The following is a 20933-nucleotide window of genomic DNA, read 5'->3' on the forward strand; positions in this document are numbered from 1 at the left end:
ACCTACAATGAGTTCACAATTTAATATTTATTGTTTTATTATCCTATATGGGACTAATGGAATATTGTTAGAATTAAATTATCGAGGAATATGTTTTTTTCGCTAAAATAACGTAACCTACATTGGCACTTGTTTCTCTAAACTCGAACAATGACTTCGTACTTAGGGTCTGTTTTCACAATATCTAATTAAGCTCGCTAAATCAACACATTTTTTGACTAATTTCAGAAGTAAAATATCCGTCAGTTGGTTCTTAATAATTTTGGTAAAATAGCTTGAAAGAAGACTCTTTGCAACTTTAACAAAGCAGTAAATAGCAACTTATATTAATATTACTTTAAGGATAGGGACTGGTGTACTTAATTGTAAACTAATTATCATGGGTATTCCCAAACTAAAATGCTGTATAATTTACAAAGCAAATAGGGATAAAATTATTGTTTATATCATTATTGTCTGTTGTCCACCAGTTGCTATAGCAACGTAATAAATCCTTCAAATTGGCTCTATTTTGCCATACAATTTTCAACTTTATGATAAACACATTTCAATGCAATGATACGTTTTTCCATTGAAACGTGTTCTAGTTTTGGTATAGTGACAAATAATGTACCATGATTTTCTACTTAACTTCCATTTAAATAACGGATATTTAGTGAAAAAGATTTATTATGAATCGTTTTCGACAACTTGTCATCAAAAAATCGTTAATGCTTTGTAAGTGTTTACCATTTGAATCCCTAATAATAAATAAACAACAAATACTTAATACTGTAATGTTGTTCCTTATAATACACATTAGGATGAATATACTTACTGAGTATAATACACATCACTTCTTATAATACATATTAGGATAAAGGTACTGAGTTAGCACATTATTTTTTGAAATTCTGTACAAAAATATAGGTGCCTAGGTACAGGTTTTGTAATAAGCTATTAGTAAGCTTTTTGGGCTCGACTAATCGATTACAATAAGTTGGCACACCTCCAGAACGAAAAAAACAAAAACTTATACATTAATGTATTAAAGACCCGCATTAAAGACTTAATTTAACGCAAATTTAATTTTTATGCAGCATCCCTAAATCCCCTATCATCTTTATTATATAATCTCAGAATTTTTCAATTTATAAAATTCTTGGAAACTTAATTTGTAGGTGAGACTGGGATCGCTATGAAATATTTATGAATAAAATAAAAACTGAGTTACCTGCACACAAGGCGCCTGTGAAGTTTATGCATACTTTAAAACAAAAAGCTACTTTATAAACAACAAGAGAAACTCATTTTGATTTTGGTCCTTTTATCCGCAACGAAATCTCACTGAGTTGATGAATTATTTAAAGTAATTTAAACGCCATTTACTACATAAATGTATTTTGATTTTTTTATGTTAATGCTAATGTACCATGAACATTAGATATACCAGCCAGTATTATTACGACTACTGTCCGCCAGGATAAACAACGTCTTTCCTCTCGTTATCAATTTCGCAGGGAAAATATTGGGATTCATGGTAAAAACATAGCACAAATAAACCTATTATTATTGTTTTAACAATATCTACACATTATTCTATTTAATGAGTGGTTTGTACGGGGTATTATGTCATCGTTCTCAGTTTAATATTATTATGATTTATGTACCAAACATGTACCGAGGACCACAACACCTATTTGTTGCGCCACAAAAGACCAACTTTTGTTTCTTGTGCACATTCATCATAGGAAGTAATTTAGCACGATTATTAGACACGTATCTGCTTTAATTCCACAAAGGTCGCCCCAATGTCGGCCATTTCATAATTCGGTTTTGCCTTCTAGTAATATACCTACTCATTTGGGACTAAACATTTAAATTTAAACAAACTATTGTTATAAACTCAATCGATTCGGATCGACGACGACGTGTCAATGTTATACTTCATTCTCGGAAGTAATTTGATATTTTTGTACATGTACATAACATTTATGTACAGCATGAAAGAAGCTCTAGTTTGAATGCAGCTTTATAATTTTATAATTTTTACTTAGGTACGGGTACATTTGCCTCCAGTCAAACACTATCTCTCCATAACACTCCAGTACATTTTCTTCACGCTTCAAGTAAATGACACTGGGTATGTAAGTGACCAGGGGCCAGTAATCAGCTTTCCTTTCCCCCAGCGAGGCATTCTAACGCGTTGCCAGCGAGAGCCGGCGGCGAGGAGAGCTCATCATCGGTGATTATCTTTAGGGGACCTTAATTACAAGCTCCGAGCCTAATGTGTAACTTTGTATCATATTTTAAACATTTCATTGACCATTAAAGTTTGAGTTCCAAATAATCGCCCTCTTCGATGGCAATAAGAACCGAGTGCGTGGTTACTGCACTTACAAGAATGTAAAATGCATGCAAGTCGCAACATCTGCCGCGACATGTGCTTCGCAAACTTTCTGGAGTTTTATTGTTGCAGACAACACTGCAACAGTCAATATGTTATTTTAAAACATCGGGAGGCATTGTTTCCAAACGACTCGCAAGTGTTCTTAGGAATCATCAATGGCAGCTGTTCGGCGATGAGTTACGGCCGAGGGCCACGGGCGCAGGCGCAACTTGTAGAGAAAGTACGCTTTTACGTTACACACGTGCTCGGCGCGCCGGTCGTCTACTTGTAAGCTATACCGGCCAAGTTTCGTAGCAATACTCGTAGTAACTGTTTTAGCTGACCCTCGTAACTCCGACTTTGACGTGGCTTATCAACCATCGTCTGAACACGGTCACTGTTAATTAAATAACTACTACAGACACGAGATGGGATCTCGCAGCGTCATCTTCGATTCAACCCTGACACAGAATGGAGACGTCAAGCACGGGTAGCGTCCGCGTTATCTGCTCAGCTATCACACTTGTGTGTATACAATGAGCGGTGCCCCAGCGAGACACTCCTCGCACACCTGTCCGCCGGCCGCGGTACGTGACCGGCGCGCGCGCAGCCCGCGGCGCGTGCGCCGCCCCACCTCCGGGGGAATGCCTCCGATACTCATTAAGTTTCGGGGATTGGTGGCATTCGATGATATATGTCGACGACGCCGGATGCTCATGTAATGACTGGTCCATCTTGCCATCACGATAACTACTAAGCCGCATTCCCTTTGTTGACTTTTAACAAAAATGCGATGCTAATCCGGTCTCGCATAGCGTGCCGGAAACAATTTTCTCACCGATCTTATAACAAACCGTACAATTTACACGTACACTCATCTAACAGATAATATTATGTGTATCGTTGTGGGTAATTTTAGGTCATTCCCATCAAAACACCGTCGCGGCCGCTCGGGAGACGGCCTTGCAACGGAGAGCACAAGCAACGGGCCAGGAGGTACTCGAATGTTTCCTCAATTACTGCAGCCATTGTCACAGCACTCGATCCGACAAACAATGCTCCAGCTTGAATAGAAAATATTGAGCACGTGTCTGACATAATGCGGTTCTGGCACGATCGTTTTAATAGGTCAAACTAAACATTAGTCGAAGGTTCCTCTGTAAAAGGGCTCGATAGGATAGGTTCATATGGCCGACCTGTACGTGATGTTAAACGAACCACGTTTCGGCGAAGTCGTTGTTTCGATTTCGACATTAAATTACATCAAATATTGTCCAGAATTGTTATGTCTACCAATTTTGTTTGGCGCCCAGCCTAACAATAAAAATATCGATTACAGTTCTAAGCACACATAGCTTTATCTAATGATCTAGGCAGGCGCTGGGAGGTGTGCGTGCGCACGGCGTGTCTTCACGTATAACTCTCGGGGCCCAAATGAAATTATTATACTAATTACCGAATCTCGATCACGAGCGGGGGGCGTTGCGGTTCTAAATCTCCCGCTCTCCTAAATCGATTACGGGTATTACGGGCCTAGAGCCGGCCGTTTTGTCTCTGTCTTATGTGGGCCGGCCTTGCTCTCGTCTTTTTGGTCATGATCTATCACGGTTCATTGCTCCGCGCGGCCAGTTCGGCCGACCACTGCGGCAGTACGGCTGTGGAGATGGTCTGTAGATGCTGTTATCTCGTTTGTTTGATGAAGTTTTTAATAATGGATGTTTTTGTAAATTGTTTTAGAAGACAGTCGTGTCCATAGCCTCCCACATTAGCGTCAGGTGCTGGCCGCGTTATGGATGAGCCTCGGTTTCACACCGCTCGCCTTTATTATTACACGTTTAATAGTCCACGCTCTGGTAAATAACTAAGGTATCACTTTCACATGTGGAGCCTACTTTTAATTGAAACCACGAAACTGGAAGTGATTATACAAATAGGATACAAATTCGCTTTTCTGTTTCATTACAAAGGACATGGTTTTAACTTGAGTACAGTGTTTATGGTTTTATCTTTTTGCGTGCAACAAGGTTGGAAATGTGGACAAACGTACTCATCAAAATGTTATGTTCGACCTTTGTGGAGATTTCATGTGCGATAAACTTGCTGTATGCATTTATTATTAACATGACACATACGGCTGTCTAGAGTTTATAGTTCTACAATATTGCAAAGGTAATAAAAAACCGTTCATTTGGGTATTACTTTGAATAATTTTATTTCCTAATAAACTCTACCATAATTAGTTATGGCGTTTATTTATTTGAATATAATTACATCTGTTAATTAATAGGAAAATGCGCTTTCGTTAACACCGTTTCTGCCGATAAAACATTGAAATATCAAGCACGTTGCAATTAAGTATTATTCCTCGAACCTTGAACACGACCTACATTGAGTTTTAGAAATACAAATCTACAATATAATTTGTTTCCTCATGTGTTAATAAAGGAAATTGTATAAAGCTTGCAATTTGCAATAACTACGTTATTTAAATTAATAAGTTTATGTTATTTATCTCAGTGCATGATCTAAACAAAGTTTTATTGTTGGGAAAATTGTTTGTTATTACACCAGCGTTTATTTTTATACGTAGGTATCTACTTATATACATTGCATATATTTTAATTTGTCTATTAATTTTACAATGACGTCTATACATACAAAGTTGGAGAATTAATTTCTTACGGAGTTTATTAAATGGGTAACCACGTACGATGTAAAGTCACCGTAATATTTTGCAAGTGAATATACCTACCATAGTTCCTTTGAGAATTTCCCAAGAATTTGCTGTGAATTCCGAAACGACCCTTTAGCGAAAGAGGAATTTGTGGCATGCCACTGCGACACACTACAGTGACTGGGTTTAATATTAAACCCAGTACATCTATAGATAAACCTTTCTGTCACTTTATCCTAAAGCTACGTAAAAGCAATAATATCAGCAACACACTCACTAAATATGTAATTAATAATATTTATCATTTTTCTTTCCTAATGTTATCGCCTAAAACGACAGCAGCGCCACTGTGAATGTTTTCGTTGTAGATTGATTGAACTTTACATTTTTGACTTTGAAATTATAAAAAGAACAAATCAAAGCATGGTCTCATAATATGAAAGTTCTGTAGTTTACATTTCAAAATGAAATTACAAAATAATATTTTTCTGTCTCCTACAGCCTGTTCGAGCAGGAGATCATGAGCTATGTGCCGGCGGGCGGGTGCTCCATAGCGGCGGCGTCTGCAGGCGCTTCGCCCTCGCCGGCCGCGTCACCAGCTGCAGCGCGCAGCACCAGGGCGCCCGCGCCGCAACGACGGGACTTCGAGGCCAAACTGCGAGCCTTTTACAGGAAACTAGAGAGCAAAGGCTACGGACAGGGGCCTGGCAAATTAAAGTGAGTTGTAAAATACTAGTTTTTAATACAGAACAAGAGTTCGAGGTACGACCTGTATTATTTTTATTGGCAAACAATGAAAGCAATTATTATCATCATTATATCACTCACAAGCCGCTGTTATACGCAGGCCTTCCCCATTTTATATCGACTGCTCGTTAGTGCCAATCTCCAGGTCAAGTAAAGTACTTTTAACTACATTTTGAATTTTAACTCTTAAGCATAACATTAACAGTCAGTTGCAGGAACGATCATTAAATTTTTAAAGTGACTTTAAATATTAATGAAGCTTTAAAGTGTTGCACAAAGAAGTATTTCTATCTCATTTTAATGCCGGATTAACTTTAATTAAAGAAACGTCAAATCGGGACTTTAGCCTATTTTTTACGTTGCACAAAACGTCATTAGCGCTAAAGGAGCATTAAATTGACAGTTTGGGGTTATAATTTTTAATGCCTAGTCAAACATCCATTAAACTTGTTATTAAACTCTGAATTCTTTTGTAAATAGTGCTAGTAATATTTTTTTACTTTATTACAGTATTATTTTGTCCCTTTCATCTTTATCCGCTCCTTCCACGACGACGTGTAATTCCAGATAGGATAAATTTATTTGAAAAACATGACGGAGAAGAGTTTCGTGTGAGATACAGGATTTCTAAAGCTTTACACATTTGCGAGATACTCAATTTACAAACAAACTCGAAGAAATAGAGCCATCGATGGCCTCACATAGTTATTGATATGTTTGAGATTCTTCGCTACTGGATCTGCCGAAGATCAGCTTCCTGCCAAACATAGGCCTTCCTTAGTGTTAACAACCACTAGCAACACCAGACAGATATAATGTAGGATGTAATTATAATATAATAGTATTTAATTACTGAGTACTATTCATACGAATAAATATATTAAACCTTTTTCGTCATTTCATATTAAACCTTTTTCGTCATTTCATAGACTACATAAACTGTTTAAAATAAATGTTAGCTGACATGGAACGTCAAATGATATATTTAAAAACCGGCCAAGTGCGAGTCGGACTCGCCCATGAAGGGTTCCGTAACAGCAAGTAGATGACATATTATAAAAGTTACAAAATAACTTGGTTTTACATAGTGTTTGTATGAACGACAAAATTATATTTACGGTTTTTGATATCTCGTTCAAACCAATTTTCGTTGTTAGTTTCTATTGAAATCTACACCATATATTTTTTTTGTTTTTTCACTCTCTTATTTTAAAAGTTAGAGGGGGGGGGGCACTCATTTTTCCTCTTTGGAAGCGTCTAACTTTCAAACGGTTGATTTTGACGAAAAATGGTTTTAGGAACCTTTTGGATGGGTGTCTATGGATATGTCTTTTTTAAAGTAATGTCTTTAAAAAAGACATATCCATAGACACCCATCACGGGTATGTTAGCTGAAAAAAAATTTTTTTGAATCAGTTCCATGTATGGATGTAAAAACCCTTTAATTTTTAAATTTAATAATTTTTATTCAAAATTCGAATAGCGGTTATCGAAATACATCAACCTACAGAGTTTCAACTATGTAGGCCCAACAGTTTCGGAAATAAATGGCTGTGACATACGGACGGACAGACAGACAGACAAACATGACGAATCTATAAGGGTTCCGTTTTTTGCCATTGGCTACGGAACCCTAAAAATGGCGGAAAATAATTAATTCGAATATTGGTCGATGAGACGGATTGTTGGTTTATAATAGTTCTGTAAAAATAAATTGTAATTCCTGAAATGTTATGAATTTCATTTACAGTCAGTTGCAGGAACGATCATTAAATTTTTAAAGTGACTTTAAATATTAATGAAGCTTTAAAGTGTTGCACAAAGAAGTATTTCTATCTCATTTTAATGCCGGATTAACTTTAATTAAAGAAACGTCAAATCGGGACTTTAGCCTATTTTTTACGTTGCACAAAACGTCATTAGCGCTAAAGGAGCATTAAATTGACAGTTTGGGGCTATAATTTTTAATGCCTAGTCAAACATCCATTAAACTTGTTATTAAACTCTCAATTCTTTTGTAAATAGTGCTAGTAATATTTTTTTACTTTATTACAGTATTATTTATAATGTCCCTTTCAAGCCTATCATCTTTATTCGCTCCTTCCACGACGACGTCGTGTACCAGATAGGATAAATTTATTTGAAAAACATGACGGAGAAGAGTTTCGTGTGAGATACAGGATTTCTAAAGCTTTACGCATTTGCGAGATACTCAATTTAGAAACTGAAACTCGAAGAAATAAAGCTATTGATGGCCTCACATAGTTATTGATACTAGTGGCCGCCTAGTGGTCGAAATTCGACCATATACGATTTAATTTACAATACCACTTAACATACGTTCAAGGATAATTTTTATTTAACGAATTGCTATTCGTTTTGTAAAATTCAAATTAATATATTCCGGCGCATCATGAATAACCAAACCTCTTCATTATATTAACCTCCTTCAATGAGAAACCTCTTTTCATTTCTTTTTCTTTTAATATCATCGCAATGTCTGTCAATTTGACGTTTTGTCAAATACGAAAGGGGAAGGTGGGGGAATTAGGAACACTTAACTTAAAAGGCAAAAAACAGTATTTTCTCTTAAAAAAGGAATCAACTTTTATTACTTAAAAACATTATTTATCTGTCTGCTTATAACGGAAAAAATATTTTTTCATTTCATGACACATATCACACACGTAACTTTTGCTGGTCTCTCTGGAAGTGCATTGCACATGTGCCCAAAGCTTTATCGTGGTCATGTGAATCTGATATTTGAACTGGTGGTGTCTGGTTCAGTCTGGCTGCATCAACGTCACGCCTCATCTAAAAAAATTGTATTGTAATAAAAATATAAAAACAAATTGTAAATATGAACGTTCCCAATTACCCGCCACCCACCGTTCCTAATTACCGGCAGTCGATAATTTGAATAAAACTGGTCGCGACCTTCGATAGCATTATAAGTGAATCCTATAACACGTAAAATTTTAAAACGGATTATCCATGAAATAAACTTACGAAATATGGTGTCATTGTACTCAAAAATATGACATTTGCATCTAATGTATGAAAACACAAAATTTATAACAAAAATGCAATAAAAACATTTTGACTCACCGTGTCAAGATGCGTGCATCCTCCAGTTCCCACTGTCGCTTGCGCACTTAGGGGCGGGGGAAGCATACCTCGAATAGCCGCGAGACGGGATACGGGGAGGGGAAGTGGGACTTATCAACGTGTTCCCAATTACCCGCCGTTCTCAATTACCCTACCTTCCCCTACTATGCATGGTAGTGTGTGTAATGTTTTATTTATTGATTTATTTATTTATTGATTATGAATGTACTTTATAAGCATTATTTATGAAAAATATTAGCGTTCTGCACTTCTCCTACACATAAACTATAAGTGTACCAAATTTTATGCTCCTACGTCCGCGCAATTTTCGTCATATAGATGTTTGTGATTCTTCGCTACTGGATCTACCGAAGATCAGCTTCCTGCCAAACATAGGCCTTCCTTAGGTATTTCCATATCATGCTCGGGGAATAGGTGTATTAATAGATGTATATACCTTGTTCTTTATAGAGACTGGGTAAATGCTAAAGAAGTGTTAACTATTAAGTAGTTATTTTTAAGAATAAATAAAACGACTTATCTTGTTTTAAATTAATTTATTTTATTATATATTTATTTTACTAAAATACCAAGCCACCGTCACCTGGGGGTAATTCGTACTTCCTCTGTGGGTGCAATATTATACCATTCTTTGGTTAATTCTTTGCTTAAAAAGTTAGTAAAAGGGCGATGCATACTGCCTGAACCAGCCTGTGTTGCATCAGATACCATGGTTAATGAATAATACTGAAAATTCTTTCTACAAAAGGAAAACTCGAGACGAGTCCAATTCTCAATTAATCACAACAATAACAAACACCTGGAAGCTACATTAAATCTTCTCTCTTACAAACGGTGTTACGATACCAATGAAAGATAATTCAACACCACATTAAAGCAATTGATAATATTTTTATCGTAAAAAATTAGGATTTTTCCTAAATACAGAGATGACAGAAACGCTCATGATGACATTATTGACAACTAGGGCTGGCTGGTCTACGATTTTATTCCCGCGAACCAAAAAGGTTGATACCTATTTTAAATCGGAACACATAATTGAATCGGTTCAGGGAATTAGAAGAAAATTAGATATTTATATGTATTCCACTATTAAGACACCACAAAATACATTTAATAGTAGCTAATTAAAATAACACATATACCTAATCTATTAAATATAGAGATATTTAATCAAATACAAAATATAGATATAGGTATTACGTAAAAAATGTGATTAGCTCTGGAAAAACTCATAACTAAGTCTTAGTTTACAAGTAACTAAGTAGTAACAAATGGTATTGTATTGATTTTTATAGTGTCCTTTAACTACATGAAATAAATCGAGTCACGATCGATAAATCGTTATTTTAAAAAATCGGTTTCTTTCGAAGCGGGATTCGCATCCTTCCATCCTTAATGACAATTTACATTCAATCAGTTCCACAGAGTATACAAATACTACGTAATCAGTTCATTCAAAATATGTGTTTTAACTTGCAACACTTTTTAATGTCGTCTTTAGTTAAAGTCCCATTAAAGGGACCCGCAACAGTTTTGTGCAACGTCTTTAAATTTAATGGAATATTAGCGATAATGACGGATTAACTAATGTCGATTTTAAAGACAGTTTTCTGCAACTGACTGTTAATCTTCTCGCATCTTGAAATAACATTCGGTATTTCCATATCATGCTAGGGGAATAGGTGTATTAATAGATGTATATACCTTGTATATTTTTAAGAATAAATAAAACGACTAATCTTGTTTTAAATTAATTTATTTTATTAGATATTTATTTTACTAAAATACCATACCGTCATTACATGGGGGCAATTCGTACTTCCTCTGTGGGTGCAATATTATACCATTCTTTGGTTAATTCTTTGCTTAAAAAGTTAGTACAAGGGCGATGCATACTGCCTGAACCAGCCTGTATTGCACCAGATACCATGGTTAATGAATAATGCTGAAAATTCTTTCTACAAAAGAAAACTCGAGACGAGTCCAATTCTCAATTAATCACAACAATAACAAACACTTAGAAGCTACGTTAAATCTTCTCTTTTACAAAAGCTGTTACGATACCAATGAAAGATAATTCAACACCACATTAAAGCAATTGATAATATTTTTATCGTAAAAAATTTGGATTTTTCCTAAATACAGAGATGACAGAAACGCTCACGATGACAATATTGACAACTAGAGCTGGCGATCTAGGAATTTCTTCCCGCGAACCAAAAAGGTTGATACCTATTTAAATCGGAACACATTATTGAATCGGTCAGTGAATTAGAATAAGATTTGATATTTATATGTATTCCACTATTAAGATACTACAAAAAACATTTAATAGTAGCTAATTAAATTAACACATATGCTTAATCTGTCAAATATAGAGATATTTAATCAAATACAAAATATAGATATAGCTATTACGTAAATAATGTAATTAGCTCTGAAAAAACTCATAACTGAGTCTTAATTTACAAGTAACTAAGTAGTAACAAATGGTATTGTATTGATTTTTATAGTGTCCTTTAACTACATGAAATAAATCCAAACACAATCGATAAATCGTCATTTTAAAAAATCGGTTTCTTTCGAAGCGGGATTCGCTTCCTTCCATCCTTAATGACAATTTACATTCAATCAGTTCCAGAGAGTATACAAATACTACGTAATCAGTTCATTCAAAATATGTGTTTTAACTTGCAACACTTTTTAATGTCGTCTTTAGTTAAAGTCCCATTAAAGGGACCCGCAACAGTTTTGTGCAACGTCTTTAAATTTAATGGAATATTAGCGATAATGACGGATTAACTAATGTCGAATTTAAAGACAGTTTTCTGCAACTGACTGTAAGTCAACAAGAACTGTTTTAGTTTATATAAAATATTTAATAGAATATGCTTATTGTTTTTAAAACAACAACGATCCTTATTCCAGACTCCACATTCGTCGCGAACATCTTCTAGAAGATGCCTTCAGAAGGATAATGTCTTGTGGAAAGAAAGAGCTGCAGAAGGGCAAGCTCTGCGTGCTATGGGACGGGGAAGAAGGGCTGGACTATGGCGGACCCAGCAGGGAGTTCTTCTTCCTACTGTCGAGGGAACTCTTCAACCCTTACTACGGACTCTTCGAGTACTCAGCCAATGATACCTACACAGTCCACGTGTCACCCATGTCGGCGTTTGTCGACAACCATCATGAATGGTGAGTACAGATTTTATAGTTTTATAGGAGCGAAAAAGATTAAACAGATATGACAGATAAATAATAGGTTTTCTTCTTCTGAAAGCTTAACCTACGTAGATAACTTAAATTATTTGGTGATCACCAATATGTAATTATTCCACCTTTTTCTGATTTCTCCTGAAGTCCTGAATTCAACTTAGGGCGGCCGTACACGGACTGCTCGAGCGGTCGGCGTCGACTGCTTGAAGCTGTTGACGGCTTGAAGCGGTCGCGACTGCTCGAGCAGTCGTGTGTACGGCAGCGAATGAATGGCTATAGTTCATCGCGCAGTCGCGGCTTCAAGCAGTCGGTTATAACTGCTTGAAGCAGTCCGTGTACGGCTGGCCTTATAGTAGGTATTTCAACCAAATGCCTATAGTCCTTAAAATACCTACCCAATTTAAAAACAGAGATACAAAGCTTTTAAAACTTCATAAAACAATAAAATATCTCATGACACGCTTTTGTTCTCCATTGTACCTGTCATAGAAATGTAAATGTACCTATGTACCTAATATATTAATATTAACACAATAGCTATCTCGGAACCTGGGAACGGACATAAATTAGACTTTTTCATGAATATTTTGAGCACACAATTAAACAAATATACATGAGTTGGTGCCTAGGTACTTAGATTTCGTTTCACATAGTGTCATGAAAACATACATACATACATAGTTACATACATAAGACTATGCTTGTTGGGCGCCAAAAAGTCGACAAACGACGATATAATTTAAACTATATAGTATCTGGAACAGAGCAGGTCGTAAGCTTAAAGACGGACAAACAGTGGCAATAGCCTCTAAAATAGCTAACATGCAAATAAACAATTCAAATTACAATTATTAACAAAAGCTTCCTGGTTCTAGTAGTGATTGGCCTATTATTATTATTTATTAACTATAAGTTAAGTAAAATATTTGATGTTTTCCTGTAAACCAATAGGATGTAAACGTTTGTCTGTGTGACAGTGATATGTAAATTGGACATAATAAGTACAACTGATATATATTATTTACTTATGAAGGTTACAAGCACATAGTCTGCATCACGCCTGTTAACGCCAGAGGGAATGCAGAAATGTATTTAGAGCACAATTACATATGTACTATTTTTCAATAGTGTTATTCTTATTATAGAATCATTGTAACAGCCTCTTATAACTAAGTCTCCAAGCATAAAATTCATAATATTTTATGATTAAAACGATGATTTGAAAAACAAGACCAACAAATATTTTTTCCCATCTAAAGTAAGAATATTCGTGCTACTTACCACTTAGGTACTAGACATAAAAAAAATGTTGAGTTTTCTATATTTACATAATTATAAAAAATCTATTTAACTTTTAAATTTTTACATCTCACAATAAGATATTAATCACACACTTAAACAAAAGACGTCCAAAATAAAATAATAAATTGAATAAAAAAGTAAAACAATAAAACTATTACTTCCCTCATATTAATTTACCGAAACTGCCGTCATGTATTTTGCATAATAAAATAGGTAATTTTGTGTAAAATAAATGAGTACCTACTAAGTAAATAACAAAATGTTAAAATTTTATCATACACTTTATACATACATATTTAATGCCTTATTCATGGGAATATTGTGATGAAATCTTCAAATAAACGAAGTTTGTAGTATAGTTATGTTTTGTAAAAAAAGTCATAATATGCAATATTTAACTTTTTATTTTTATGTATACTAACAAAAGTTGAAAAATCTCCATTAAATTAATAATCTAACTAAGTATATTTCATGAGGCAGTTATGACAAGATGACCTATGTTAAAACTGACATCGTATGTAATCAAAATCCCCCTTTTAATATCCTACTGAATACTGATACATCCCAGCTTTTACGATGTTTGCCCTCATTCTGTGCTTACGACAATCTTCCTGCAAGTAACATATACATTGCATCCCTTCCACAACACAACAGATATTTCCGTTAATATGATTTATTTTTACACCGCCGCGAGCGCCCTCTGTGTTTATTTTTACTCAACGTTTCGGCGCATGCGCACCCGAACCGTGCACGTCTCAGATTTCAACAAACATCATGTATTTGGTTACAAACAAACAGATATACAATCACTTTAAAAGTTTTTGTGCATTAAACTATTTTAATAATAAATAATATCGAGTTACGATTTAACTGATGTGTAACGTTTTCTACGCACCGTTGCATGGGTTCTGGTTGGTCAGGCGAACTTCGAAAACTTCCTACACGAATCAAATGTTATTTAGGTCACATGTTAATTTTGAACTCGCTTTAGACACGGATCTCAGATCACAAAGCTTACCGAAATAAGTAAACGCCATTTGGTATTTCATTTTATAATTTTATATTGGTAAATTAAGAAAAATTTCTGAACTATGCATGTCTAGACCATTCCTCTACCCAAAATATGTTGCTTATACTTGCGACAGAATTAATTAAAGAACACTGGATCTAATGCCGCATATGTAACAGGCGTGAGGAATCTGAGGAAACTAGTAAAAAAAGAGTTGACAGAAAAAACTTCTACCTGATATCTACCTAGTTCTTTCCTAACACAGGCACGACATACCTAATAGTCTAGTTATAGTCGTAATGCATCACATAATTTTAACATGTTTTCTTTGTCACCAGGTTCCGTTTCTCCGGGCGCGTGCTAGGCCTGGCCCTGGTGCACGGCTACCTGCTGGAGGCGTGGTTCACGCGCGCGCTGTACCGAGCGCTGCTGCGTCTCCCGCCCGCGCTGGAAGATGTCGACGCTCTCGACGCACAGTTCGCTGCCTCATTGCGCTGGTTACAGGTTAGATCACTTGCATTATTTAGCTGCTAGCATGTAGTAAGGTCAGTGTTTGTTAAATTTTCCCTAAAATAAGGGTTTCATATAGCCAATTACGTCCACATTCATGCATGCATGCATGCGCCGATTTCTACTGAGAATTCCTAAATCAAGACTAGTGCTTTAAATACAGTACTGAATCCTTCCTTAAACATCAGAAGCCGAGACAAGAAAAAGGGGGTAAATAGTGATGGGCCTAGAGGTAGTAGTTTACCTAAATCATATAGATTTTAGAGAAATTTTTCGTGTAGGTACAGTAAATAATAAAGTTATGTACGTATTCCAGTCAGCGCGATGCGTGTCGTCCCTGGAGCTGACGTTCGCGGTGTCGGAGCGCCTGGCGGACGGGCGCGTGCTGGAGCGCGAGCTGAAGCCGGGCGGGCGCGAGCTGGCCGTCACCGAGCGCAACAAGAAGGAGTACCTCGAGCGCGTCGTGCGCTGGCGCGTCGAGCGCGGCGTCGCCGAGCAGACGGAGTGGCTCGTCCGGGGCTTCCACGAGGTCAGTTACTAGAGCTACACTCATAAAGGTGCAACTGCCGAAAGGAAACTGTTGCAAGACTAATTCGCCCCCAACATTATTCACCAATGGCCTTACTTATGTACATACATACACGTTAACCACATTTAAACGTAACATTAACACAGTTAACATTAGTACTCTGCACCTGCAATTACTAAAATACTTCTCCAAAGGTGGGAGTCCAACCTACCTGAAGAACAGAACTACATGACAAACCTATCCTCAATAAATACAACAAGTTACCTTCGTTGGTTTAAAATTCGTGTCTAAAAAGACAAGTAGGTATCGCCATCTATCGAACACTAACCAACACTTACGGAACCAACTCATATTATTTACACTACTGTACACTCCTACTAGGGTATAGGTAGTTCATCTATGTAATATATTTTATTTCTATACACATATCTCAGTTAAATTTAATTATTTATAACTCTTACCCTTAGTTATTACTCGTAACTGAAAAAGCTTGGTGCAGAGTACCGTAACCAGCGTGCCAGTATGACCATTTAACCATGTATGAATGTAAGCCTCGTAGCAGGAGGCACTCAGTAGTTTCTTCCTCCACAAAGGTACTTACGTATTTAGTTATTAATAGTAATGTACATATATATATTGTCACCAGGTTGTGGACCCGCGGTTAGTGGCAGCGTTTGACGCGCGGGAGTTAGAACTGGTGATCGCAGGCGCGCCCGAGCTGGACGTGGCGGACTGGAGGAACAACACAGAATACAGAGGGGGCTACCACGACGCACACCCTGTCATCATCTGGTTCTGGCAGGCCATTGACAGGTAAATAGTCCATCATTACAATGTTAAATGTTATTTCCCCGAAGTTAACTTTTTAAAAATGACCGTATAGAACTACTTTAGTACATATAGAGAAATATTTACTATATAGTTGTATAATAAAAATAAAATAGATGTCGTACAAGATGGTGAAACACATACTATCCTTATCCTGTACTAGCATTTACCTAGTGCTTATCCATTTGATAACAACGGCCCTAAGGAATTAATAATAATAAAATTCACCTTACCTCTATCATAGAAATCGCTTCAATAAACGTTACTGATATGGATACATGAACTTACCTACATCATTGTCCTATGAGGTAGAATAATGTATTATGTATGTAGTATTACACCAGCTTGTGATGTACCTATTTTGTTACTATAATAAAAAAATACATTTTTGTATGTGACAGGTTCACGAACGAGCAACGACTGCGATTGGTGCAGTTCGTGACGGGCACGTCGTCGATCCCGTACGAAGGCTTCTCAGCACTGCGCGGCTCCACGGGCCCGCGCCGCTTCTGTATCGAGCGCTGGGGCCGCGTGGAGTCGCTGCCCCGCGCCCACACGTGCTTCAACCGCCTCGACCTGCCGCCCTACCCCACGCCGCACCTGCTGCACGAGAAGCTGCTGCTGGCTGTCGAGGAAACCAACACCTTCGGCATCGAGTGAAGCTTTCACTGCCGTGAACTCTGAATGAATACGCTTTTCGTACTGTACATCTGTGACGATGTAGTACGGTGAACATTACTTAAATAAAGCTCAAGTAGCGAATGCTTCATATTATTCTGAATACTGGAACTCGACCACGAGTTACGTACGTTACGGCCGCACCATGGTCGTTATTGTGGTAAAAAACCTTATCTACGTACGATACGATATTCGTGATAAAATACTACATAACCACGTTTTTTTCCCGCATAGTGAAGTTGTAATAAATATTTAAGACTAGTAATCATAACTGAGAATGTGAACTGTAACTACTCTTGAAATTAACACATTTATTAACATCGGAAATGACTGTCAAGAAGTTTATTCAACCACTGATTGAGATTGAGAGTACTGTATGAAGTATGTAAGAAACCGTATATATTAGAAGCTGTAAATAATTGTGACTAATTACAAGTATTGTTGTCAATGTAAATAATAGTCAATTTATAGTATAACAGGCAAACAAAGATAGAAATATTTTAGCAGTTTAATAAAGAAAATATGTGTTGACGTGCCTAGGTATTTATTATTATTGTAACGGGCCACGTGACCTACGAGGTTTGTACTTTATTATCGCTTTTGTTATAAGTGAACGTATATTGTGGCTGTGAAACGGGACTTAAGTCCTGTGTTTAGTAATTACGCTTTTACGTCACTAATTTATGTTATAATTGTAACCTATATCACCTTTGATAAGAACATTAATTTTAAATTATTGTGAACACGGAATATTATTGCGTAAATAAATAGTTGAATTAAAAAAATCATTTCATATTTGCAACTTAACTGCTAAGAAACATGATGAACATGATGATGATGAAGAAGTATTTAACATGTGTAATTCAGAAGTATTTAATAATTAAGTTCTTTGTCTTCAATTGCAAGCAAACACTAGTCAGCTACATTATCAATAATTTAGTTGGAATTAAAATATCCAAACACTTGTATATTTTGTCAATCACTGCTGTGTGAACTCAAACTACATTATCCCTATATTATAAACTTTTAAATAAATCATGATTGAACAAATTAGCCAGAATTCTGTAAACAATTTATGTTCCTTTGTTATATTAATTGTAATTTGATCAGTTGTATAGTTATAAATGGTAATGCTGTGGTTCATAATAAATAGTTGTTGCTCGTCTTAACATTCAGATATAGGACAGTATTTTGTCTCAGAATGTAAATATCTTATTTATTGTGCTTATCAACAAACACATATGTGTAACTGATGTTTATTTTTGTAAGTAATAATTCTATTATATTGAATATTTAACTCAAAATGTGTATTGTTTTTATTACCTTAAATTTTAAGTAAATTGTTTTTGTGTGAAAGTGATAAAATGTGTCAATATACAACATTACTTCAGTTCTAATGCTTTTATTTACCCCTGATCAGTCACACCAAGCACAAATTCTGCACAAATTATTCAAATTAGGATATCACTAGCTAAAGGCTGGGGGAGGAGTAGAGAAAATAGGAAGAAATTAAGAAAAAATATCACACATACAAAATGTTTATTTTTTCTGAAGTTGTGTAACAACAAAAATCAACCTTGTTATTTTTAAGACCTTATCTTTTAACATATATCAACTATTTACAGTTCCCAAAGTCTGCATTTTGTCAACACAAACTCACATAAAAATGCAACAAGGGTTACTTTGCATGATCTACTCTAAATTGTGACGGAGTTAGTTCATAGCTTGTCACAGTCAGTAAGATTAAAATCCTTATTCCATAAAACTCAGTTAAATCATAAGCTGATGTGATTACAATATCGTAAAAGCTACTGTTATTATAGTTCCGTATGCATATTGTAGCTATGTGAATCCAAAATTAAAAACTCTTAAAAATAATCCTCCCCCTCTACAACATCCTATGTGATTGGCGAGCAAGACTAGTCAACTCCCTATAACCTTTATCAATGTAACCCGATTGTCAATAGTAAATTGAAAGGTGGTTTCCGAAGAAATCAACTACATTTTATAATGTAATATAATACACGCTTGTGTAAATATTTTGTATATTTACTTCAAAAATAACGGTACATACAATATGTTAATTTGTAACTCTATCGAAAGGGAGAAGAACGAAGGCTCACTGTGAGTCTAGCCAAGAGAGGGAAAATCCTTGCTGTCATCAACTTTTGGTGGTGCGACCTGCGCGCGCATTGGCGGGCGCTCCTCCATCGGCTCGGGCTCGCGTGGCGGGCCTCGGCCTCTACCGCGCCCGCGCCCACGACCACGGCCTCCCGTGCCGCCGCGTCGCGCTGTGTCGTTGAACGTGAACTCGATGCCGAGCACACGCTTCTGACGACCCACGCGCTGCGGATAATCGGCCATATCGTACTCGTCATCGCTATCATCATCCTCACCTCTTTCACCTTCTTTCTTCTTCTCGAGCATCACCAAGTTCTTCCACTGGCTGAGGTCTTCACCCTCCCCGGCCTTCCGCAGGTTGTATTGCGGCTGCGTGCGTTGGGCATTTCGGAGTGCCTTGTACTCGTCAAGTGTGAGTTCGCGGGGCTCCTCCTCTGTAGGAGCAGCAGCGCGCTCGGCCTCTGGCTGCTGTCCGTCACCAGCGCCAGCTGCGTCGGCCGCCTTCTCCTCAACAACCTCTCCTTCAGAACCGGTTTTGTTGAGTTCGTCAATGTCGTCCTTGAGAGTACCCCAGTTGTGAGGGCCGGCGCCCTCGCGCTTGTCTACTGGCTTTACACCGGTCTTGTCAGAGCCGGATCTCCTGTCAAACTCACGCTTTCCTCTATTGTCGTACGGACGCGGCCCGCGCGGTCCGTCACGAGCTTCACGAGGTTCACGAGGCGGTCTAGGCCCGCGGCGTTCGGCTCCATCAGGATTCTCGCTGAAATTACGTCGCTCATAGTTGGGCCTACGATCACCAAACTCACGCCGAGGTGGTCGTGGAGCTCCATCCTTGTTCTCGACGGCACCGTTCTGCGGCCGATCCTCGCGGCGACGCGGAGGAGGACGCTCCGTGTTGCGTTCATTAGGCCTGGCAGGACCCTTGGCCTTCTGTTGCTCACCGCTCCTGTTTTCTTGAGACTTTACATTTTGGGTTTCCTTGATACCTTTCCTGGTAGCGGGAGCGCCACCTTTAGGTTTGGTCTCAGGTTTGCCCTTGTTCTCTTTCTCGGCTTCTTTGGTTTTCTTTTTGAGCTCCTTCGCCTGCTCTCGCGCTTTTAACGCATCAAGAGGATCGGACTCATCGTCCAAGAAAAGAGCGTATCTGTTCACAACCCCCACACCGTAGGAATTCTCCATTGTGATCCTCTTGATGATTTAATCACACAATAACTGGATGTTGGTGGATTATTTTCACGCACTTTAGTAAGGCGACATTTTGTCTTATTTTATTAATTTCATTTAATATGGCGGATGTAAGCGAACGCACCTAATACGCCATATGACGAAAAGGAATAGAGAAAAGAATGAAAATGGCGGAACAGTTTTCTTTTTAAATTCTTGTCTATGGTTTTCACTCCTCTATTTTTAAACCAGAGATTTATTGGTAGCACTGATATTCTATGAAAGCAAACTAAAAGATAAAAAGCCCTTATTACTGCCGAATTCACCTATGTTATAGATAGATTTTTGAGAAAATTATTTGCCTTTCTCTTAAATTACCTTTATCTACATTTCACCAGACATGATTAAAGGCCACAAGCCCCATTCGGTTACAAAAAGACAAGTTAGTTACTAATTGTTGGTTTATATTTTTAGTACGCATAGGTTCAAGAAAAATAAGCACCGAAGACAACATCTAGAATTCTATCGATTTGCTGTACTATTTATATTAACGAAATTGAAAAAAGAGATTTTATCTGAAATATTAACTACATATAAAGAATCTATACATAAATAAAATTGCAATGTGGTGAAATGGCTGAACCTCTTTTGACGG

General features: G+C 37.0%; 2 protein-coding genes across 6 annotated transcripts in view; one reads left to right on the forward strand and one right to left on the reverse strand.

The window, feature by feature from the left end:
* The window catches only part of LOC118266806 (E3 ubiquitin-protein ligase HECW2), a 100963-nt gene extending 82579 nt beyond the window's left edge, over positions 1–18384 (forward strand). For all 5 annotated transcript variants that reach the window (XM_050703281.1, XM_050703283.1, XM_050703282.1 and 2 more), the window contains 6 exons: positions 5544–5759; positions 11850–12116; positions 14787–14952; positions 15275–15487; positions 16134–16300; positions 16717–18384. In XM_050703281.1, coding sequence (XP_050559238.1) covers positions 5544–5759; positions 11850–12116; positions 14787–14952; positions 15275–15487; positions 16134–16300; positions 16717–16975 — 1288 coding nt within the window. In that variant the 3' untranslated portion in view covers positions 16976–18384. The remainder of the gene's footprint in view (positions 1–5543; positions 5760–11849; positions 12117–14786; positions 14953–15274; positions 15488–16133; positions 16301–16716) is intronic.
* Positions 18385–18515: 131 nt separating this feature from the next.
* Positions 18516–20495, reverse strand: LOC118266810 (plasminogen activator inhibitor 1 RNA-binding protein). Its single transcript, XM_035580391.2, has one exon. The coding sequence runs from the start codon at positions 20291–20293 to the stop codon at positions 19124–19126; it is 1170 nt and encodes a 389-aa protein (XP_035436284.1). The 5' UTR covers positions 20294–20495; the 3' UTR covers positions 18516–19123.
* Positions 20496–20933: the final 438 nt, after the last annotated feature.

The sequence above is a fragment of the Spodoptera frugiperda genome, chromosome 23, assembly GCF_023101765.2.
Source record: "Spodoptera frugiperda isolate SF20-4 chromosome 23, AGI-APGP_CSIRO_Sfru_2.0, whole genome shotgun sequence".
Taxonomy (NCBI): domain Eukaryota; kingdom Metazoa; phylum Arthropoda; class Insecta; order Lepidoptera; family Noctuidae; genus Spodoptera; species Spodoptera frugiperda.

What these genes read in the sequence shown, in the direction of transcription:
- LOC118266810 (XM_035580391.2), bottom strand. Translation starts at nt 20,293, where the DNA reads ATGGAGAATTCCTACGGTGTGGGGGTTGTGAACAGATACGCTCTTTTC.